The following is a 24,776-nucleotide window of genomic DNA, read 5'->3' on the forward strand; positions in this document are numbered from 1 at the left end:
TTTCTGTCATCACTGAGAAAACCTTAAAAGAAGATTGAACAGCGAGACTATGTATTTCCACGTGTATATCTTTTACTTTTTTAATGTTATTTTATTTCAATTTGAGACGTTTACATTTTGGATTGTATATTTTAGTCTTTAATTTCTCCAATGTATAATGCCTTGTCTTTTTATGCTGCTGCAACGCAAACATTTCCCAAATTTGGATCAATAAAGTACTTCTTATCTTATCTGTTATCGTACTCCGCACTGATTCTGCCACTGCAGTACCGCTTGTGACCGTTCGGGGACGCTGTGGGTACACTCGGCTCTACGAGGCGCTCCGGTAAAAGCCGAGTGAACCGGAAACAGTTCTTAACGGCCCAACAGCATGTAGCCGAAGAGTTGATTTCATCCAAACAACTCGTGTTTTAACTTAAGCTATTTTAACTCTTTCATTAACATTTCACACTTTTTTATACGCTGAGAGAGAAGCCACTGTTCACCGAAGATGGGAGTCCCGGCGTTTTTCCGTTGGCTTAGCCGAAAATATGCTTCAATCGTTGTGCATTGTGTTGAGGAGAAGGTAAGGGTTAGCATGTTAGCATGATAGCATCTGCTCGGCTACATGTCGCATTCACGTTGGCGGGAACATTTTAACTATTTTGACCGTTTATAAATGCATTTTATTCATATCACAAGCGGATACGTGTTTTTTTTTGCGATTAATGCTGCGTTGAAAGTTCATTTTTGTTGTGTTTTTAATGTTTGTGTTTGTCACCGAGGCCACAGAGACCCGGATGTTTGTGGTTTAATTTGTGAGATTGTAAACAAAATTGCGTGGTTATTTATTAGTTTGTTCCACTCCATGGCAATTATTATAAACTGTATTAGCCCATGATGGAAAGGAGCAAGGAGAAGAAGATCGTATTCTCATCTCTGGAGTACCAACAAAAATCCTCCACATTATAACGTGTTTTAAATTAATTGAAATTAGTCTTACGTTTCACCCTCTCTAGTCAACAGGGGGATTGTCCGCCATTTTCTGTTTCGAATATATATATATAACAATTATAAAACGCTATATACGTATTCTCAGTGAAGAATACCTATATTCAGATGAGGAACTAGGCATTATACAATATACAGCATTTATAGAATCCTTGTTTATACTTCTTTCCACCTTTTTTAAAGATTGTAATCCCTGTACACCCCATTTGGGATCAATACAGTGTCTGTCTGTCCAATATACCTATCTACTGGACATATAAACATAGTGTACTATATACATTAAAATATGTGTACACTAGCTTGAAATTAACAGTACAATTCAGCAGTACCAAGTGACTTTAAATCAATCTAGCATTGTAATATAGCCCATCAGACAAGTAGGATACACCACTTAGATTTGGATTTTAGTGCTACAAATTTTTTTAATGAAAGATCTTCAGTTTTTTGGGGGGAAATTCTCATAGCTTTTCATCAGCTTCCATGTCATGTGACCCAATGACTTCGGCTTTGAAACTTACCTCACCTTAACCGCCTCTACTTTTAGCTGAAATACAATGCATTATATACTCAAAGCATTGAAATGTAGCGAAAACATTGTACTTGTCTCGTGAGCGTCTGGGGTCTTGCTTCTGTTGTGTTTTCTTCACGAAAGCTTAATTGTGTTCTTTGTCTTCACAGGGGAAAGAATGTAACGGCGTCTGCATTCCCGTTGATACGACAAAGCCTAACCCCAACGAGGTGGAATTTGACAATTTGTACTTGGACATGAACGGGATCATTCACCCCTGCACACATCCAGAGGACAAGTACGAAACACTCAATACATTATCTGTTTTAATGTACTTTTAGCAAGTTGACTTGAAGCGTAATGCTCGCCTCTGTTTCAGTAACTGAACTGCTGTGTAATAATATCTATGTATTAGTGTCTCTGTCCGTGGTGCTGAAGTAGCAGCGGGATTTAAATGTAACTCTTCCCATGAGTCCAGACTTCTCTGATAGTTAAAACGTATGCAAACTTGGGCTGCACGATATTGGCAAAAACTGACATTGCGATATTTTTTCCCCATCGATATGAAAAAATACAGGAATTGAAGAAAAGACCGTCCTTTCTTGAACTTTAATGCTAAACAATACAACTATATTTAACCGGGTGAAGGATTTTAGTCACGGACGTCTGGATCTTAAGTTATCAGAGCAACAAGGGGAGGCTGTGGATCAGTGGTTAGTGTGCTGAACTTTGAATCAGGGGGTAGCAAGTTCGAGTCCCGCTGCAGTCAGTATGTCGTTGTGTCCCTGAGTCACTTCACCCCAAATTGCCCCCGTGAGGATTGCCCACAGTGCTGAGTATGTAAGTCGCTTCGGATAAAAGAGTCTAACAAGTGAAATATAATGTAATGCAACAAGCTGAGCTAGCTCGGTTAGCATCGCCGAACTGCCCTGGAGAAACGACTTTATTCAGTGTTTTTACCTTTAATCCCCGGGTCCGTTTGCTTTGGAGATTTCATTGTGATTGGTGGTTTGCTGGCACTCACTCTGACCCCTGACATCAGAGCCGCGCGACTTCTCCTTTTGTAGCAAAATAATTGCAACATGTTTGAGTTCATTTGCCTACTTAATACCGTACGTCCTGCGATGTAACTATCGCGCATATCGTGATTATCGTCACAGCGCGATATATCGTGCCGCCCTAGTGCCAACTAATTGGTATTCTTTAAAATAACTTCTGTATAATCATCATTACATGAATAGATCTTTAAATCACAAGTGGCTGAATCCCTAGATTGCATTGCGAGTGATTTAAAGAAGTTAAATATCAAGTATTTAGTTTTTAGAATCAAACCTGGATGTATTGTTGTAATAAAAGGGTTTAAAACTTACACATTTGAGTGTTTTCCAGTGGGATTGCGTCCTATTCATTGAATGTTTTAAGTTATTATACAACACAAGTCTGTTTTCCTTTATGCAGACGGGGAGTTTCAAAATTGTATGTTTTTAAATTAGGTGTTAATCTAGGGGTTAAAACTGTGCCCGTTATTCACATTCTGCCCTCTGCTGTCCACAGAGCTGCCCCAAAAAATGAAGACGAGATGATGGTCGCCATTTTTGAGTACATCGACCGCCTGTTCAATATCGTGCGGCCCAGGAGAGTTCTCTACATGGCCATCGATGGAGTGGTAAGTTAAGTGGCTAAAATAAGGAAACGTCTGCCATCATGTATTAGAGTTATAAACAGTGCAACGTGAGAGAATACTGAAGCAGAGAACCCTAATCCAGACAGACAGCGCGTTTCCTGGTTCTCAAAGCGCTTTACAAGCAGGCAGTGTTGTGCTAGTTACTGAAATCCAGTAACTAGTTACCATTACTAGTTACTTTACTGATTACTTACACCAAAAAGTAATGCGTTACTTTTCACAGTAATGTTTTAGTTACTTAAAAAAGGGCTCCCATTATATTAATGCCCTTATAGCCTTCATTTCAGTTCTGTTATTGCATTGGAGAATAATACAATCTGTTGATCAACTTGACATGCATTATATGCAATCTGGATAGCATCGAGCTGGCTTTCCATTTTTGTATATTCTTTCTCCAGGTAGTTGGAAAAAGTGTTCCGTCCCATATGCCGTGTGCCGCCCGGACATGCTATCATGCTAACTAGCTCCCTGAGAGCGGGTGACTCCACTGTAGCAATAGCCTGCATGTGTTCTACAACATACCGTGCAATGGCTTTATCGACTTTTCCCTGGCGAGCAGTCCCTCGGTTAAAATCCAGCCGCTGTTGCTTAGGTGCAGGTGGAGTGGCGTCGGCTGAGTCTCTGTGGTCTTAGCTGCTAGCTTCGTCCCAGCATGTTGTCTCTGCAGATGTTTTAAGAGATTTGAATGACTGGTTTGGGCAGTAGATAGGCTCTTTGACCCGCCAGGACACAACGTACATTTAACAGAAACGTTAAAACTAATACTTTGTAAGGCGTTAGTCCCAACACTGCAAGCAGGTAACGAAGAAACTTAACACCCTCTTTAATGTCACCTGGGTTAATAAAATATGTCTAATCCTTTGTTTTACACCGCCAGGCTCCACGTGCCAAGATGAACCAGCAGCGCTCTCGCCGTTTCCGAGCCTCCAAAGAAGGAGCAGAGCTGGTGGAGGAGAAGACTCGCATCCGAGAGGAGGTCATCGGGAAAGGTGCGTGTGACGTTTGAATACCTGCACATACAAAGAGGGGATGATGGCTAAATAGCTCTGAGGAAACCGAACACCGCAAGACGTTTTGATCTCAGCTCAAGGACAGGAAATGCTGATTGTTAACGGCAAATGAGATGGAGAAATAGTTTGTGTTGATTTAAGAGCAGATCCAGACTTTTAAAACGGCAGGTGTACTACTAACGTACTTTTCGGAGTATAAGCCGTGACTTTTCCCCCCATTTTTTCTGTACAGCTAACGGCCACTAGGGAACCTCCTAAATCTATGGATTGTACAGGTAACATTAACCACCTTTACAGGGGGTCCGCGGGGTCTTAAAAAGTATTAAAAGTTGATAAATCAATTTAGCGAAAATTAAGGCTATTAAAAAGTATTGAACGGCATTTTCCAAGGTATTAAGAAGGTCCACAGCAACGACATGAAACACCCTTTACTTTACTGAAACAACATGTCGGGAAACCCCCTCAAGGCGGCCCCATGCATAGCGTGCCATAAAATGCTGCTTCTTATTTTAAGTTTCGTTGCCTCGCTCCGCTCTGTGGGGGGGGGGGTTTATCTGCTGGTGGACTACCTGAGAGATGTACAGCAGGAGAACACGCCGTCCACCGCGGAGAATAAACAGAAGGGCAACCATGACAACCATGCTCCGGGGTCTTCTTCGCTGCTTTTGGTGTATTTTGTGGCGGCAGCAGCGCCACCTGCAGGCCTGGCATATGTACTACAGCGTTTCCAGCATTTCCAGCGGTCTAGTGTGAACGGACGCGTTAATGAATCGAATGCGTGTGAATGCGTTTTACTATATGCGTCCTCGTGGGGCCGGGGTCTAAGCCAAACTATATCCGGTCACAGAGATCTGCTATTTTAAAGTAAGGTCAACACATATCGACCCTAAATATAGTCTATATTAAGAACGAGAAAAGTCTTAACATATATATCGTTTTTTGTGAACATATGACAAATGTGTGAGGGTGATGACGTAAGAGCATCGTCCTATGTGCCGGGCTTAGCCCCGGACAGCCCCACATCACCCCGCTGAAGCTCACCAAAGTTTAATATATTTCGTAGTTCAAAGTTTTGTCAATTGTTTTGTTTATTGGTCAAATACTGGTTTCTACTGGTTTCTGATGGTTCTACTGGAATGAAAGAGCACAGAAGCAACAAAGCAGCATACTGCATTAAACCTGACCTTCACAGAGAGGTTGAAGTTCATGTGGAGAGGAGGCTTCAGTCTGCACTCTGTTTAGTTGTGCTGTTTAGCAATATAGTAAATGTGAGATAAAGTGTCGCCAATGTAACCGGTTAGAACTCGAAGTTGCGATGAGGTCTTAAAATGTATGGAAACGGTCTTAAAAGGTATTCAATTTGACTTCAGGATTCCTGCATACACCCTGATCAAACAACTCTGGATATATTACTGAATCCTCCAAACAGTTTACAGTCGAATTATTATATGCTTTTCTGTGTTTTGGTACGTTTATCCTACTTCTCCAATACCACTTGATATTAACTTTAACTCGTTGCTTTATTTCCTCTACAGGAGGTTATCTTCCACCTGACGAGATTAAAGAGAGATTTGACAGCAACTGCATCACTCCAGTAAGTGGCTTCTTGTTATAGACTCTCCAAGTACATTCTCTTTTTGGTGACGACGAGCCTTATTTTCCACGTGTTGCAAATATATTCTTTGTATCATCAGAATAACAGATTTGATCTTGTTTTGTCTGCAGGGGACAGAGTTCATGGATAACTTGGCTCAGTGTCTGAGATATTACGTCGCAGAGAGAATCAGCAATGATCCGGGCTGGAAGAACGTCACGGTAACTTCACTGCTCGGACCTTTGGTCGCCAAAATCAAGACATGACACGCAATGTTAAATAATAGCTTCACTGATAGCCATATTTTTTTTATCAAATGTTCTGTAGATATGGCAATAATACTGCCATGGTAGAATCGTGCAATACAACTTCATTCTTTTTGATATCATTACATTCGTTGCATTTATTATAACCATGAAGGGGGGGTGCTGAGGGGGCTGCAGCACCCCCATCTGCGAGGCTCCACTAGCAGCCGCACCCTCAAACGTGGCTCACCTACAGTGTAAGTGCTCCACAGTTCCTCCGCTGTGAGGCTCCACTAGCACCCCCCCAGAGCGCCACAGTGTCTCCGCTGTGAGGCTCTACTAGCACCCCCCAGAGCGCCACAGTGTCTCCGCTGTGAGGCTCCACTAGCACCCCCCAGAACGCCACAGTGTCTCCGCTGTGAGGCTCCACTAGCACCCCCCCCAGAACGCCACAGTGTCTCCGCTGTGAGGCTCCACTAGCACCCCCCCTCCAGAACGCCACAGTGTCTCCGCTGTGAGGCTCCACTAGCACCCCCCAGAACGCCAGTTTCTCCGCTGTGAGGCTCCACTAGCACCCCCCCCCCCCAGAACGCCACAGTTTCTCCGCTGTGAGGCTCCACTAGCACCCCCCCCCCCAGAACGCCACAGTTTCTCCGCTGCGAGGCTCCACTAGCACCCCCCCAGAACGCCACAGTGTCTCCGCTGTGAGGCTCCACTAGCACCCCCCCAGAACGCCACAGTTTCTCCGCTGCGAGGCTCCACTAGCACCCCCCCCAAAGCGCCACAGTTTCTCCGCTGTGAGGCTCCACTAGCACCCCCCAGAACGCCACAGTTTCTCCGCTGTGAGGCTCCACTAGCACCCCCCCCCCCAGAACGCCACAGTGTCTCCGCTGTGAGGCTCCACTAGCACCCCCCCCCCCAGAACGCCACAGTTTCTCCGCTGTGAGGCTCCACTAGCACCCCCCCCCCAGAACGCCACAGTTTCTCCGCTGTGAGGCTCCACTAGCACCCCCCCCCCAGAACGCCAGTGTCTCCGCTGTGAGGCTCCACTAGCACCCCCCCAGAACGCCACAGTGTCTCCACTGTGAGGCTCCACTAGCACCCCCCCAGAACGCCACAGTGTCTCCACTGTGAGGCTCCACTAGCACCCCCCCAGAACGCCACAGTGTCTCCACTGTGAGGCTCCACTAGCACCCCCCCAGAACGCCACAGTGTCTCCACTGTGAGGCTCCACTAGCACCCCCCCAGAACGCCACAGTGTCTCCACTGTGAGGCTCCACTAGCACCCCCCCCCCCAGAACGCCACAGTTTCTCCGCTGTGAGGCTCCACTAGCACCCCCCCAGAACGCCACAGTGTCTCCGCTGTGAGGCTCCACTAGCACCCCCCAGAACGCCACAGTGTCTCCGCTGTGAGGCTCCACTAGCACCCCGCCAGAACGCCACAGTGTCTCCGCTGTGAGGCTCCACTAGCACCCCCCCAGAACGCCACAGTGTCTCCGCTGTGAGGCTCCACTAGCACCCCAACTCTGACTGGCTTGCCGTGTCCCTGATTATAACCGTATAACCATTTATACCCCATTAATACAAAACCTTGGACATTTTGTCAAAACACAAAAATAATAAGAAATCAAGATTAGAGTAAATGTGCCTTTTGACCTTTGTTCGTGTTGTTGATGTGAAAAGCGTTCATGTGTATAACCTTTATTCACTTTGTATCTATCCAGGTGATTCTGTCCGATGCCAGCGTTCCCGGGGAAGGTGAACACAAGATCATGGACTACATCCGGAGACAGAGAGGTACGGTGCGAAGTCTCCAACAACATACAAACCAAACCACACAGTTTAGCTTTACAACGGCATTAACGGAGCTGGAAACTTTCACAACATAAACGTGTACACGAGAATATTGTGCTTTAATTCTAGCATTTCTCACACTTGAAATTAGGGTTGCCAGAAACTGACCATGATCAAAATCGATTATTCGGCAGCCCTGGCGAATAATAATCGATTATTCGACCCCCCCCCCCCCCCCTTTACTGGAACGTGTTTAACTGCACAAACAACAAACAAGCATGTCATCACAACGACGTGGCCTTGAAGTGAAGTTGGTAATGGCCGGCTGGGCTGCGTCTTTCTCTGTAACCTCTCTGGCTTCGCACTCAAATGTGAACGCATTGTTGAGGTTGAGCTGTGAGAGACCAACGTCTTTTCGCAGAGCTTGCATTTAACTTCCTTTGGACTTGTAAGTTCGAAGTAGTTCCACGAGGAGGAACTCTTTTTACCTGCCGCTTTGCTCATCTTTAGTCGCACGTGTGAGGGAGAGGGGGGGGGGGGGTCGGTGTGTAGCAGCTGCAGCAGCAGTCTGCTCTGCACGCAGGCTTCCTCCAAGTTTACAGTAAAACAAACTGGTGGTGTGACCAATGGCCATTTACAATTATTAATACTATTACTATTATTAGCATATATATATTTATATATATTTTGGTTGAAACTAAGATAGGAAAAAAAAAAAAAACATAAATAATCAAAAAAAATACATAAATAATAAAAAAAATACATAAATAATAAAAAAAAATACATAAATAAAAAAAAAAATACATAAATATATATAAATAAAATTGATTTTTAAAAATAATATTCGATTATGGAGACTGTAGCGAATAATCGCTGGCATCCCTACTTGAAATACTGTGGAAGAAAAATGAACGTGTTCTTGACTTAAACAAATACTCTACAAACACAAGCTGACACACATTATATTGATTTGTTTGTGATTCTATTTTGCAGCTCAACCCAACCACGACCCAAACACACACCACTGCCTGTGTGGAGCCGACGGTAAGACTTTGATTCAAGTAATTCATGTTCCAGTCTGAAGTGACCTCGATGTATTGTGTTTCGACTACTTTCTAAGCCACTGTGTGTCCATTGTTAACCCGTCTCCCATGTGTTGATGTTCAGCTGATCTGATCATGCTGGGCCTGGCGACCCACGAGCCCAACTTCACCATCATCAGAGAGGAGTTCAAACCCAACAAGCCGAGACCCTGCGCCCTCTGCAACCAGGTCGGACACGAAATCAAAGAGTGCCAGGGCGTGGCTCGAGAGAAGCAGGGAGAGGTGAGTCCATGAAGAAGAGGGGACACATGTTGATGTAGAAGAGACATGAAGAAGAGGGGACACATGTTGATGTAGAAGAGACATGGAGAAGAGGGGACACATGTTGATGTAGAAGAGACATGGAGAAGAGGGGACACATGTTGATGAAGAAGAGACATGAAGAAGAGGGGACACATGTTGATGTAGAAGAGACATGGAGAAGAGGGGACACATGTTGATGTAGAAGAGACATGGAGAAGAGGGGACACATGTTGATGAAGAAGAGACATGAAGAAGAGGGGACACATGTTGATGAAGAAGAGACATGAAGAAGAGGGGACACATGTTGATGTAGAAGAGACATGGAGAAGAGGGGACACATGTTGATGTAGAAGAGACATGGAGAAGAGGGGACACATGTTGATGTAGAAGAGACATGGAGAAGAGGGGACACATGTTGATGTAGAAGAGACATGGAGAAGAGGGGACACATGTTGATGTAGAAGAGACATGAAGAAGAGGGGACACATGTTGATGTAGAAGAGACGTGAAGAAGAGGGGACACATGTTGATGTAGAAGAGACATGAAGAAGAGGGGACACATGTTGATGTAGAAGAGACATGGAGAAGAGAGGACACATGTTGATGTAGAAGAGACATGAAGAAGAGGGGACACATGTTGATGTAGAAGAGACATGGAGAAGAGGGGACACATGTTGATGTAGAAGAGACATGAAGAAGAGGGGACACATGTTGATGTAGAAGAGACGTGAAGAAGAGGGGACACATGTTGATGTAGAAGAGACGTGAAGAAGAGGGGACACATGTTGATGTAGAAGAGACGTGAAGAAGAGGGGACGCATGTTGATGTAGAAGAGACATGGAGAAGAGGGGACGCATGTTGATGTAGAAGAGACATGAAGAAGAGGGGACACATGTTGATTTAGAAGAGACATGAAGAAGAGGGGACACATGTTGATGTAGAAGAGACACGAAGAAGAGGGGACACATGTTGATGTAGAAGAGACACGAAGAAGAGGGGACACATGTTGATGTAGAAGAGACACGAAGAAGAGGGGACACATGTTGATGTAGAAGAGACATGAAGAAGAGGGGACACATGTTGATGTAGAAGAGACATGAAGAAGAGGGGACACATGTTGCTGTAGAAGAGACATGGAGAAGAGGGGACACATGTTGATGTAGAAGAGACATGGAGAAGAGGGGACACATGTTGATGTAGAAGAGACATGAAGAAGGGGGGACACATGTTGATGTAGAAGAGACATGGAGAAGAGGGGACACATGTTGCTGTAGAAGAGACATGGAGAAGAGGGGACACATGTTGCTGTAGAAGAGACATGAAGAAGGGGGGACACATGTAGATGTAGAAGAGACATGGAGAAGAGGGGACACATGTTGATGTAGAAGAGACATGAAGAAGGGGGGACACATGTAGATGTAGAAGAGACATGAGGAAGTGGATGTTGCACGATAGGTGACCTTTAGGAAGCTGCCATGTTTCCACGAGTGATATTTGACCCGGTGTGTCCCTCTCTTTCAGCACGATGAATTTGCCGGTTCGATGCCGGGGTCCGAGCAGGAGTTCATCTTCATCCGACTCTGCGTGCTGCGAGAGGTGCGACTTTATCTCCTTTGGGAACTAAATAATGTAATCGCTTCTTTCTTCTTCGTTGGTGTTAATCCTTCCTCTCCGTGTTTTCAGTATTTGGCTCGAGAGCTCACGATGGCCAGTCTGCCGTTTCCCTTCGACTTCGAGCGGAGCATCGACGACTGGGTCTTCATGTGCTTCTTCGTGGGAAACGACTTCCTGCCTCACCTGCCGTCCTTAGAGATCAGGTGAGCTCCAGGGCGACGTCCAACATCGCAGTAAAACCTATGTTTGGATAAATGTACAATATATCTGTGAAAGTGGGTTTTTAATTACGTGCTTCATCGGTCTGAGAAATGTTACTCAAGAGTAGGGATGTCCCGATCACCTTTTTTTGCTCCCGATCCGATTCCGATCATTTGATTTTGACAATCTGCCGATACCGATTTTTCCCGATCCGATCTTTATGCAATGCGTTAAGAGAAAAAAGGTAACAGATAACGGCTGGTCATCCAACGCGATGACTTCAGCTATCTTGCTGTTATCTTCGTGGCCTTTTCTCTGTTCTGGGGCCGTTTCTCTTTTCTTTTGAAAGTCTCTGAAAGTGTCGGTTGCTTCAGTGCCGTTACCCGAGTGGCCGCTGTGTACTCGCCGTGTTGTTTGTTTCTCAGGTGGCGTGTTAGATGGGTCGTGTTGAACGTAGCTCTGTTCTTTCCACCACCTTGCAAACATTGCATCTGGCTGTTACACTGCCTTCGCTTTCAATTTCATAATACTTCCAAACTCCTGACATGTTCTCTGTCCCGACTCCCGAGTCACCAGCTGAACGTAGCCTCTCGTTAGCTTGCTGCTGCTATGAGACACTGCGCCCACTCTGTTGCTTTGGGAGGAATAAGCAGGTCTGAAAACAAGCCCAAGCAACACATACATGATGTTGAGTCATTTAAACCAAACCAAAGTCCTCAGGATGACTTTAAGACGTGAACATGGTCATTTTTGTTTTGTAACATTAAATAAAATAATAAAAATATTTTATAAAAAAGAAAAAAAAATCCGACCCCCGATTTTTTTTCTTCCGATCTTTTGAAAATCACGTGATCGGATCGGGACATCTCTAAAAAGGAGTTATGATGCAAAAACTACCATTCCCTTCAATTGTGTGAAGCATATCGCAAACTGCAATATCACTCAAAATGATGCACTTTCTCCAAACCGTGTCGTCCTCACTTGGCTTGAGCTCAATATCCCAATTTTAAAAGTACACGTATTGCCCGCCGTCCTTAGAGGTCAGGTGAGCTCCAGGGCTATTATCCAAAATAGCAGTTAGCACAATAGTTGTTAACGGCACGATAAATGTAAAAAATGAACCGTTTTTGTTTTTCAGAGTTGTTCCGACGCCTAAAATATTTGTTTGTTTGCTCCAGATCCTCTTAGAAGAATCTCACCATGATCATTGTAATACTGTTACTATCATATCTTAATTACAATATCACTCAAAATGATGTCAATTAGCATTTATTTCCAAATCCCGCAGTCCTCATTTGCTTTTTAGCTAAATATCCTAATTTAAAGGAACACTTAACTCGCCTGTCCTTTTAACCGGAGATGTTTTTGTGCTCAGAGAGGGAGCGATCGATCGACTCGTCACCATCTACAAAGACGTTGTGCACAAAACTGGAGTGAGTATTATCACCTGTTTGTGTCTCTCAAATACCTGTACTTTCTACTTCTCACATGTTGAACTCAAATACCTGTACTTTCTACTTCTCTCATGTTGAACTCAAATACCTGTACTTTCTACTTCTTACATGTTGAACACAAATACCTGTACTTTCTACTTCTCTCATGTTGAACTCAAATACCTGTACTTTCTACTTCTCACATGTTGAACTCAAATACCTGTACTTTCTACTTCTCACGTGTTGAACTCAAATACCTGTACTTTCTACTTCTTACATGTTGAACACAAATACCTGTACTTTCTACTTCTTACATGTTGAACACAAATACCTGTACTTTCTACTTCTCTCATGTTGAACTCAAATACCTGTACTTTCTACTTCTCACGTGTTGAACTCAAATACCTGTACTTTCTACTTCTCACGTGTTGAACTCAAATACCTGTACTTTCTACTTCTCACGTGTTGAACTCAAATACCTGTACTTTCTACTTCTCACGTGTTGAACTCAAATACCTGTACTTTCTACTTCTCACGTGTTGAACTCAAATACCTGTACTTTCTACTTCTCACGTGTTGAACTCAAATACCTGTACTTTCTACTTCTCACGTGTTGAACTCAAATACCTGTACTTTCTACTTCTCTCGTGTTGAACTCAAATACCTGTACTTTCTACTTCTTACATGTTGAACTCAAATACCTGTACTTTCTACTTCTCACGTGTTGAACTCAAATACCTGTACTTTCTACTTCTTACATGTTGAACTCAAATACCTGTACTTTCTACTTCTCACATGTTGAACACAAATACCTGTACTTTCTACTTCTTACGTGTTGAACTCAAATACCTGAACTTTCTACTTCTTACGTGTTGAACTCAAATACCTGAACTTTCTACTTCTCACGTGTTGAACTCAAATACCTGAACTTTCTACTTCTCACGTGTTGAACTCAAATACCTGAACTTTCTACTTCTTACGTGTTGAACTCAAATACCTGTACTTTCTACTTCTTACGTGTTGAACTCAAATACCTGTACTTTCTACTTCTTACGTGTTGAACTCAAATACCTGAACTTTCTACTTCTTACGTGTTGAACTCAAATACCTGTACTTTCTACTTCTTACGTGTTGAACTCAAATACCTGAACTTTCTACTTCTTACGTGTTGAACTCAAATACCTGAACTTTCTACTTCTCACATGTTGAACTCAAATACCTGTACTTTCTACTTCTCACATGTTGAACTCAAATACCTGTACTTTCTACTTCTCACATGTTGAACCCAGTTTAGTCAGTACTTCTACTTTCACCAGAGTATTTTTAAACACGAGTATCTGTACTTCTACTTGAGTAAAGGATGTGTGTACTTTTGCCATGTCTGATACTAACCTGTGTGTGTGTGTGTGTAGGGATACGTTACACACAACGGCTATGTGGATCTGGAGCGAGTGGAGCTGATCATGCAGGCGGTCGGCGTCGCAGAGGACAATATCTTCAAGAAACGCAAAGAGGACGACGTAAGTGTTCTGCAGCTTTTCACAGCGAGCTCAAAACATATATAGCTCAATATGTTGGATTTTAAGGCTTCGTCACGGCTCTCCTGATTGGCCGATATACCCTTGTTTTTAGCATAGTTCCTGAACTATAGTAATCATTTAAAAATGTTTTTATAGTAACTGTTGAAACAAGATATCTCAATGTTGCATACTTACGAGTATTTAAAGTTCCAGCCGGGCTTCCTGTCTTTTGGATTATATCTCTCAAAATAAAATACTGGAAAACTATATTTTTCCGGTTATAAGTACATTAATACTGAGGTTGATGAAGAATACAACACTAAAAGACATCACATGACACACCACAGCAGTAGGGTATATGTTTATATTGTAATCTTTTATTAATTGCTTTCACATTTTCATCTTTTTAGGAAGGCTTCAAGAGAAGAATGAAAGAGAAGAAGAAGAGGATGAAGGTGAGTAAAGCGATGATGATGAAGCTGGTATTTCTTACCTTGAGTTTATTCAGGGAGCATCTCGAACAGAAACTCCAGTATTCATGGTAGAGCTCATTTAATTGCCCCTTTTCTGGTGTTACCAAAGTCTTTAAAAATGACCCTCATTGTCCCATTGGTAATAATAAAGTTGTAATTTTTCATTCTGTAATTCAAATATTTTCAGTGTACAAGTGTTTCTTCTCAGATTTGTTTTCAGTTAGTCTTGAGGTTCTTAATATAACATCGGGCATCTAGAACAGAAACTCCAGTATTAATAGACATGTAGGTCTCATTAGGCGCGTTCACACCGCAGTACTTTCCCCACAAAGGTTCATCAGAGCTCTTTAGTTCTCATGAACTCTTTAGTTCTCATGAACTAAGTACAGATCGCGTTCACACCGGAAAAAGTCCCTGGGGGAGGATTAGGCAAATGAGCCGCTGACATCACTTGTTCTTCTTCTGCTTTGGGTTTACTGGCAGGCCGCAAACCACTTCACGGCGTATACTGCCGCCCGGAGTCCCCGGCCGGAAGTCCCCGGAGTTGGGGAAGGCTTCAGTAGAAGCTGCTGGGAGTCCCAGCAGCTTCTACTGAAGCCTTCCGAGTAAATCGCCAGAACGCCGACACCTCCTCATCTCCACCGCTCCCATGTTTTATTTTGTGTTGCCATACGTTAGTCTCTCTGCGTTGGTGCGTGGGGCTAATGCTAATAATGCTAATAATGCTAATGCCAGCAAATAAAATGGCGGCTTCACAAAACTTTTTGAGAGCTTTACGGGGCGTGGTTTGCAATCCGCCCAGCCAATCAGACATGGGAACCTTATTCTCCCACGAAATGCAGGGACGGAAAAGGGGGTGAAAAGGTTCTCATGAACTAAGTTCTAGTTCCGGCTCTTTTTGGTGTGAACGCGACATTTCGGAACTAAAGTGGGAAAAGTACTGCGGTGTGTGTGTGTGTGTGTGAACGCGCCAATACAAGCATGTTTAAAGTTGCACTGTTTTGACACTCAAAGGATTTCATCCCTCATTCATTAAGAAATAGCTTTGGGGGGGGGGGGGGGGGGGGGGGGGGGATTACAAATCCACCAGATGTATCAAGCTCACTTATGGCGCATTTCCACTGCAGGCCTCGCACGGCTTAGTTTGTATGGTTAGGCCTCGTTAGGCCAGGCTCACTTTATGCTGCTTTTCCATTACAGTTCAGTAGCTGGGGCAGTAACTATAGTAACGCAGTGTAGGCCGTGACGTCATCTTCATTGAGAGCCACAGAAAACCAACATCAGCCGTTAGCTGTTAGCACTCAGAGCTAACGGCTCCTCTATCTGTTCAGAAACTAGATACAAGTTAAACAAGTCCAAACCACAGACTGCCTGTGTCATGGAGAACACAGTCGCTGGGTTATTTATGTCTGTAGGCCGTTGCTGTGAGTGTGGACGGTCGGAGCATATATAACGTTAGCTTAGCCGATCTCCATTCAGAAAACACGCATTTTAAAAGGTTTTCTCTGCCGTCTGTCTGCAGACTTGTCAAAGCATTAATTCATGGTTTTTACTAACCGGTATCAGTGTGTTGTTACTTCGGCATCATTTAGAAACGTGTATTACAATTAAATCACGGTACAATATGTTCATCTTGTTGTAGTTGTAGCCCCCTTGCCAGCGATTCTCTCTAGTTTAGCACGCTCAGCCCGACTCAGCCTGGTTGTTTGCCCGGGAGCAACCTGGATTTCAGAGGGCCAGAATAACTGTGAAAAAGTACCCGCTAGCCGGAACTACGCCGAGTGGAAACGCAACCAAAAACGAGCCGGGTTTGGCACGGCACGCTCAAACCGTGCCACGCGCCATTAGTTTGATCGTCGGCAACAGATTATTTTGTAGTTGCGGTTGCAGCGCCTTGCATCTGTCCCAGTCGTTCCAACCAGTTGCGCCTTCAATCGTCCCTTAATCTCATTCTCCAACATAAAACGGGCAGATTTCAAACCTGAATGGGAAGATGTAGCTGTAGGGTTGGGTACCGAGCCCCGGGGCTGAATTACTAAAGACCGTGGTTCCGTTAAGCTCCGACGTTATCGGTCTTTTTATCGGTACTGGAGACATGTACAAAATATGTCGTATGTATTATTGCTACACAAACATTATATTGCAGTTTTAGTGTCGCCAACTCCGTTTCTAATACGCAAAAAGACTGCAACATTTTAGTATTTTCGATCTTTCCAATCCAAGCGAGATCTCTCCCCCGCCTGCTTGCGAGGGGGCGGGGCAGTTTACACACACGCGGTTGCTACATGCACACACACACACACACACACACACACACACACACACACACACACACACACACACACACACACACGGAGGAGATGGCGGAGAGAAAGTTCTCCGAGGTGGTTAAACTTTACCCGTCTCGATGCTCGTTACCTAAAGTGCTATAATAAGAGTTTAGCATGTCAGGGCGGCAACACGAGCAATGTGTCTAAACATTTATCCAAAGTCCTCCACATCCAGACGGAGGAATGCACCGGGTTCCACTGTCTTTCTAGCAGCTCTGTAGCTCCGTCCACGAGGAACGTTTCCACGTCAGGTGTTCTGTATGCTAGCAGCAACACACGGAGCTAACTCCATGATACAAACATGGGTTAATGATTAGAGGAAACTACGAGAATACGATTTGTTAAAACATTGTTTCTTTTGATGTGAAATATTATGTATTTAATTTAAATAATAATAAGCAATATTAGTTTTGTTCAAAATGTGTTTATTTTCATTCAATCTTTTATTTGAATGCACATTAATGAACACTTTAGACAAATAATGCTTCAAGTGTAAATATGCCGGATTTTAGCTTTGAGCTAATTTCCATCCGTACGTCTGACATACATATAGTTACCTTACCTCAGATTTTTCCTCCAAAATAACCGACAAGAGCACCGTTAAAAGACCGGACCAATAAGCGGTATCGATAAAAGTAGTAGTACCGTTAAAACCTTAACGGTACCCATCCTTATGTAGCGGTCACCATGTTTCTTGTGGTTATTTCATAGCTCTTTCTGATCCACTTATGGTGTACAGTTTTATTATTACAAAATATTGTTGTGCCAGTTACAAAAATATCTTTCGGGATAAATAAAGTCTTATCTTACTTATTTGTAAGCGCTTCGAGATTTGTCTTGGCGGATGAGAAGCGCTATATAAATTAAATGTATTATTATTATCTTTAACGCACCCAACGAACCTACAGGTATGTATTTGCTGACCCTTGTTCTTCCTCTGTTTCCCTCAGAACGAGCGGGGGCCGGCCCACCTGACCTCGGGTCAGTTCTCTCCTCAGGCTCTGGGGAGGAGAGACAAACCCGACGCCGTGAACAACGCCCGGCACCAGGCCTTCGACATGAGGATGCAATCCAACAAGGTAAGATGACATGGAACTTTATTGTCCCTTTGGGGAAATGCAGGCGTTTCGAGGGTTAAGAGATTTCACACGAGGTATAAAATGTTTTTAAGATAAAGTAACCGTTACAAGAGATCACAGGTAACACAAGTTGTTCATAGAGGGAGGTGGTGTTTGTGTTCGGAAACGGGTTTATCACCAGGTAGGTTGACACGTACGAGGAATTTGACTTGGTGTCATGGTGCGTACATAAAAGTAAAAAGAAAAAACACAGATGACGAACTATTTTAAGAACACTAATAACTTACAAAAAATAAGACAAAATATTGTGAAAATAATAGTATAACTACAGCACGGTCACATGACTTCACGTCACCACCGCTAAGCTAAAGGAGGCTAATGTTGGGCTATAAAGGAACTACAGCACGGTCACATGACTTCACGTCACCACCGCTAAGCTAAAGGAGGCTAATGTTGGGCTATAAAGGAACTACAGCACGGTCACATGACTTCACGTCACCACCGCTAAGCTAAAGGAGGCTAATGTTGGGCTATAAAGGAACTACAGCACGGTCACATGACTTCACGTCACCACCGCTAAGCTAAAGGTGGCTAACGTTGGGCTATAAAGGAACTACAGCACGGTCACATGACTTCGCGTCACCACCGCTAAGCTAAAGGAGGCTAATGTTGGGCTATAAAGGAACTACAGCACGGTCACATGACTTCGCGTCACCACTGCTAAGCTAAAGGTGGCTAATCTTGGGCTATAAAGGAACTACAGCACGGTCACATGACTTCACGTCACCACCGCTAAGCTAAAGGTGGCTAATGTTGGGCTATAAAGGAACTACAGCACGGTCACATGACTTCACGTCACCACCGCTAAGCTAATGTTGGGCTATAAAGGAACTACAGCACGGTCACATGACTTCACGTCACCACCGCTAAGCTAATGTTGGGCTATAAAGGAACTACAGCACGGTCACATGACTTCATGTCACCACCGCTAAGCTAAAGGTGGCTAATGTTGGGCTATAAAGGAACTACAGCACGGTCACATGACTTCACGTCACCACCGCTAAGCTAATGTTGGGCTATAAAGGAACTACAGCACGGTCACATGACTTCACGTAAAAAATATTCAGTAATTCAGTCAATAATATTAAGTCAGAGAGGAGATTTATTAAAACATGTTGATGAATCAGCGTTGCGACCATAAGACTGATTCTTTTTTTATTCGTCTATGTTCTTCCAGGATGCCGCTCAGTCCCTTAAGGCCTCGATGAAGAACGGTGGCAATGTAAGTCCTCTATAAATTGCCAATTTAATGATTTTTTTTAAACCCCTTTTTGATATTTCTATCAACTTATATACGTGTGCCATCATTAGGCGAGGTTTTTAAGTACAAAACCCTTTCCAGGCAGAAAATAATACATTTCTAGCAAGTATTTTGATAAAAGTTCACCAGCAAATGGAAGATTTAGTTCGATTAAAGGCCTCACAAAGTGTTATTGTCTGTCTTCTGAATATTTGACTGCATATTTTAACTTTTTACGACGCCTCACAATCTGCAAATCATCCACATTTGGTTTTACGCACGTTTTATTCATCCACATTTGAGAGAGGTGTGCAGACATCCACTTGTACACCTCACTGTATTTCCGCTGGATGTACATAATGGAACAAAGCATTCCTTTATCAAGAAAAACTGACCGTGTCATATAATAACTCTTAAAGGCCTTCTACCAAGTACAGCATGCCCCAAAATTAAAAGCCGGTCTTTGTTAAACAACCTGTTAAAATCGAGTCCTTGGAGAATTGTGAAAATGTGACACTTTTTTGACGCCAGTGCATATTTGAAGTTAAGTTGTGGCAGGTGTCGTTGTTATGCTTCCTTTCATGGTCATGTCTTTCAATTTACCCCCGGAGCTGTTAAATGTCCTGCCGATGTAAAGCTTTACATATCAACACATCGAGCAGACGAACATTAGCACATGAATGAACGAGAGCACAAAGGCTTCACAAAGGAGGAAGGCTGCGTCGCTATGGTGGCGATTTTATATTTGATTTTATCACTTCCATCAGTTTTCCTTAAAGGCAAAGAATAATAATAGTTGGCTACATTTTTAATAATCATCCAAGTGGTTTTATGATGTTGCATGGTACAGAAAACTCGTACGTAAAATGCGCTATCATTTAAAATATAATTTTATATGTTGACTTTAAGAGTAGGGCTGCTCAATTAATCGCGATTCCGATTTGCATCGATTACGAAAACAACGTAATTGAAATATATATTTGGGTTTTCAGTTGAGTTATACTTAAAGTTCAGGGTAATCGACTGTTAAAAACATTTTCTCCAATAAATGGATGTTTTCAAAGTCGATGAATAATTGCATTTAATAATTACAATTATTGACTCAAATAATCGAGGTTATGATTTTTGCCATATTGGAGCAGCCCTATTTAAGAGCATTACGGTTCTTTTTAACAGCTTTTTAATGCGCTAATTGCTTTTTGTTGCCATTATTTAATGTTTAGAGTTTAAATGATTAGTTAAGAAATCAATAAGACACTCGAACAACGCATTTAAATACAACAATAGTCACTTTTTAAGCAAAACAGCTGCTCAGTTTTTATTCTTCTTTAAAGTTAATAACCTATTTTAGTATTTGTTCTGTTGGGTGGACAAACCGAGACATTTTAAAGTCACAATCTTCGATTTTAAGACATTTTACTGCACTTTTTATATAACTTTCTGCCATTCTTCTGACTGGTTTTTCTATAGGACGTCAGTTGGTTTTCTGACTCTCAAACAACGCATTTAAACATAAAAATATACCTTTTTAAGACAAAATGCAAAAGAAATCCTTCTTTAGAGCTGCTCAGGTTTCAGGATATACTTCTTTGAAATTAAGAAAGGGTTTGTTCTGTTCGGGGGACAAAGCAATACTTTTTTTACGTCATAATCTTGAGTTTTAAGTCATTTTAATGCTCGTTTTACACAATTTTCTTTTTGACTGTTTTTTCTATAGGAAATTGGTTTGTTTTCTGATTCTCAAACAAAGCATTTAAACATAAAAATAGTCACTTTAAAGCAAAAAATGCTACATTTCAGGTGCTCAATTTTCAGGATTTACTGCTTTTAATTTGATGTAAAGTTAGCAAACTGACTTTATTTGGGATTTGTTCTGCTAAATGGACAAACCGAGACATTTTAAAGTCATACTCTCAGATTTTAAGACATTTTAATGCATGTTTTCCATAATTTTCTGCCATTCTTCTGACTGTTTTTCATAGGAATTTGTTTTTTTTTCTGACTCTCAAACAACGCATTTAAAAATAAAAATAGTCAGAAGACGAAATGCAAAAAAATCCTAAATTTCAGCTTTTCTGTCTTTAAAGTTAATAAGCGTATTATATTTGGGGTTAAATGGACAAAACAAGATTTTCATTGTCATAATCTTGAGTTTCTAGACTGCCATTTATCTCTCACTGCGTTCTATAGGGAGTCGGTTTGTTTTCTGACTCTCAAACAACGCATTTAAATATAAAAAATACTCACTTTTTAAGCCAAAATGCAAACATCTTAAATTTCAGTTTTGAGGCTTTTTTGATTTTTTTTTTACACTTAAAGTTAATAAACAATTATTTGATTTGTTCGGGTAAATGGACAACACAAGTCATTTTAATGCACTTTTTACATTTATTTTCTCACCGCTTTCTAAAGGATATTAGTCTGTTTTATGACAATGCATTTAAATATAAAAATACTCACTTTTAAGCACAAAAAAGGACATTTTTATGGCATCATTTTGAGTCATTAATTAAATATTTTTCCATATATCTTCTGCCGTTTTTTCCCACTGTTTTCTAAAGGAAATTAGTTGGTTTTCTGATGTGTGTGGTTTTCTTTCCCTCCCCAGTCTGCAGGGGCGAGCGGCAGCACCGACGGCCGCGGGGTCAAGAGGAAAGCTAACGACAGCGATAGCGAGCCGGAGCCTGAAGACGACGTCAGGTAAACACATCTTAAGTTAACACTCGCGGTAATGTCATGCCGTATTTCGGTGTTGGACCCTGAAGGCAGCATCTCCCTGGTTCCCTCGACTACAAGCCGATGGGATTTCTCCATGTGATTTTGATTTATCGCATGAAATAATCTCTGTGGCGAATACACCTTTAGGATACTTACACGTTTAGGATAATCTCCACACCTTCTGATTATGAGGGACTAAATCCTAATGATCCGCACAATAGAAAAGGTAAAACTAGGGAAGTGTTTGGTATTTTTTTGCTGTTAATTTGCTACAATTTAGATACTAATTAATTGTCTGATCTATCCGCTACGCATTTCAATATAAAAGTGGGTTTTTCGACAACGTAACGAGGATATGGGAAATGGAACCGTTGTGCCAAAAAAAGTCCAGCTTCTCGCACTTAAGAAAACCCAACTCGAGCGATTCACTCATTAATTCCACAGTGCTGCAGAACAAGCTGTTTATCTCCACACACACACACACACACACACACACTCACTCACTCACACACCTCTGCTGAACAGCTCCCACTTGCCTCCGCACGTGATTAATCTGTGCAGAGAAGAATATTCCGGTAAATTCCTCTGACGCTCTCCTCAAAGCTGCTAAATCCGTCGGGCTGAATTGGTATTCATGGAGGCTTTTCCTCTCAAGAGCCGCTCTCTGAGGACACACACACACACACACACACACGCTCCGCCGTATTTCATTATGTGTGCCCAACGCAAATCTACCCAGAAGTCAAAGCCATTACACTGTTCCTGCAGCGGGGAGGAAGTTAATGCACATTTTCTTTCAGCCTATACATGCTCAGAGCAGCGCTTTAATAAGCAAATGCATCGTTTAGGTGCATCTACAAACATGCGGTCGACTCCTCCATCAGTCACGTACACTTTAGTGTCGGATACGTTTATACCTCAAGGTCACAAACGGCAGAAGTGGCGGTGGAAAGGACGTTTAATCCACTCTCTTGAATCCAGAGAGCAGTGAGATGCGTCGGGAGCTAAATACTGCGAGGAGACGATGATGCAGCTTTTAAAATAAAAAACAACCAAATCAAAATACTTTATTTACAGTTTTTAGTATGGATGCACGATATTGGTTTTTTGAAACCGATACCGATAACTTCCTGCTTCTCAAGACCGAAAAAATAAATTACGCCACTAATTATTTTAACGCGATTAACGCATGTGTATTTTTTTTCCTCGGCCGCCCCGTAGTTTCAGAGCGCATCGAGTTTAAAATACCGTCTACAAGCTGATGCTGACAGCCCCGCTCCTGTATAAAAATATATTGTATATTATCAGGGCTATTAATACTGGTATCGGGTTTATCGGGATGACGTCATAATTCCTAATATCGGACCGATAATTATCGTGCATCCCTAGTTTTTAGTAAAAGGGTCTCGTGTTGAATCCTGGTCTTGTTGTGAAACCCTATTATCAATCATAAAATCAATAATGCTTGACATAGAGCGCTTTACAGGCAAATAAAAATATATATAAAAAGATTTTTATTAGATTTTAGTTTTAAATAATAAAACGTTGCGTATTTATTTGATTGTCTGAACAGTTTTTAGTAAAGTTCTTATATTGGTTTCCATAATCGCTGTGAAACCCCGATACAGAGAATAAAATCAGAATGCTTTACTTTACAAGCAAATAAGAATAAAATAGAAAAGGATGGCACTTATAAAACATTTCAATAAAACCAAACCTTCACCTCGCAAGACTTCCCCCCAAGTAATTGGCTTTCATTTGCAGTGTTGTAATGTCACCAAGTTCTTTTACGCAAGTTGAAGTACATACTCGCAATCCTAATACACACTATATATATTCCTCTTTAATCCCGCAGGTTGTGGGAGGACGGCTGGAGGCAGAGGTACTACAAGACGAAGTTTGACGTGGAGGCGACGGACGACGACTTCAGGCAGAAGGTGGTGCGGTCGTACGTGGAGGGACTCTGCTGGGTGCTGAGATACTACTACCAGGTAACACTCGAAGCATTGGTCACCGAGTCTTGGTCAGTTTACTTTGACGCGGGGGTGAGCAGCAGAGGTGGGGAGAGGCGGGCTATTGCGCAATCACTATCAGTGATCTGAAAATGTTCGGATAGGGCGTACACACGGAGCCGTTTGACCCCCCAGAGAGTGGCGTATGCCTTTCTATCCACCTTGGGACCCGTTATCGTTTCCTCAGTCGTTTAGTGCCGTATTCGGTCGTCCTCGTGCGGCCGAACGGTCTATATGACACTAAACAGTAACGCAAACGACCGAATTCGTCCTCGTGTGGCCGCAGCCTAAGTTCCCTGAGGAAGGATTAGGCAAATGAAGCCGCTCTTCTTCTGCTTTGGGTTTACTGGCAGGCCGCAAATCACGTCACGGCGTATACTGCCACCCGGAGTTGGGGAAGGCTTCAGTAGAAGCTGCTGGGAGTCCCAGCAGCTTCTACTGAAGCCTTCCGAGTAAATCGCCAGAACGCCGACACCTCCTCGTCTCCACCGCTCCCATGTTATATTTTGTGTTGCCATAAGTTAGTCTCTCTGCGTTGGTGCGTGGGGCTAATGCTAATGATGCTAATAATGCTAATGCCGCTAATAATGCTAATGCCAGCAAATACAATGGCGGCTTCACAAAACTTCTCAGAGTTTTACGGGGCGTGGTTTCAATTCGTCCAGCCAATAGAAATTGGTACTTTTTTCTCCCCAGGAAAGTCAGGGGTCGAGGTGACGTGCAACAACATTAACCTTTTTAAATGTTGCAGTTAAATGCATCTGGTGCACTTTGAGGGGGAAATAAAGACAGATCTATGGAAACACCCGTAGGAAACAGAACTGTATACATTTCAATAATCATAAAATCATGGCCATTTCCAATCTGAAAACACACTGAAACGCTTATTTATTTTTGGTTCATTTATAGTTGTGAGTGCGTCTG

The 24,776-nt window shown here is 42.6% G+C and overlaps 1 protein-coding gene across 1 annotated transcript; it reads left to right on the forward strand.

The window, feature by feature from the left end:
- Positions 1–357: 357 nt before the first annotated feature.
- xrn2 (5'-3' exoribonuclease 2) lies at positions 358–23,831 on the forward strand (the record flags this gene model as incomplete). Its single annotated transcript, XM_034077624.1, has 18 exons — positions 358–565; positions 1,669–1,796; positions 3,053–3,164; positions 4,060–4,171; positions 5,728–5,786; positions 5,918–6,007; positions 7,756–7,828; positions 8,819–8,869; positions 8,993–9,150; positions 10,694–10,768; positions 10,856–10,989; positions 12,363–12,420; positions 13,833–13,940; positions 14,351–14,395; positions 17,694–17,822; positions 19,060–19,104; positions 21,731–21,822; positions 23,696–23,831. Coding segments are annotated over exons 1-18 (1,680 nt in total), but the record flags the coding sequence as incomplete, so codon positions are not given.
- Between the last annotated feature and the right edge of the window lie 945 nt (positions 23,832–24,776).

The sequence above is a fragment of the Pseudochaenichthys georgianus genome, unplaced genomic scaffold (assembly GCF_902827115.2).
Source record: "Pseudochaenichthys georgianus unplaced genomic scaffold, fPseGeo1.2 scaffold_1797_arrow_ctg1, whole genome shotgun sequence".
In the NCBI taxonomy this organism is placed as follows: Eukaryota; Metazoa; Chordata; class Actinopteri; order Perciformes; family Channichthyidae; genus Pseudochaenichthys; species Pseudochaenichthys georgianus.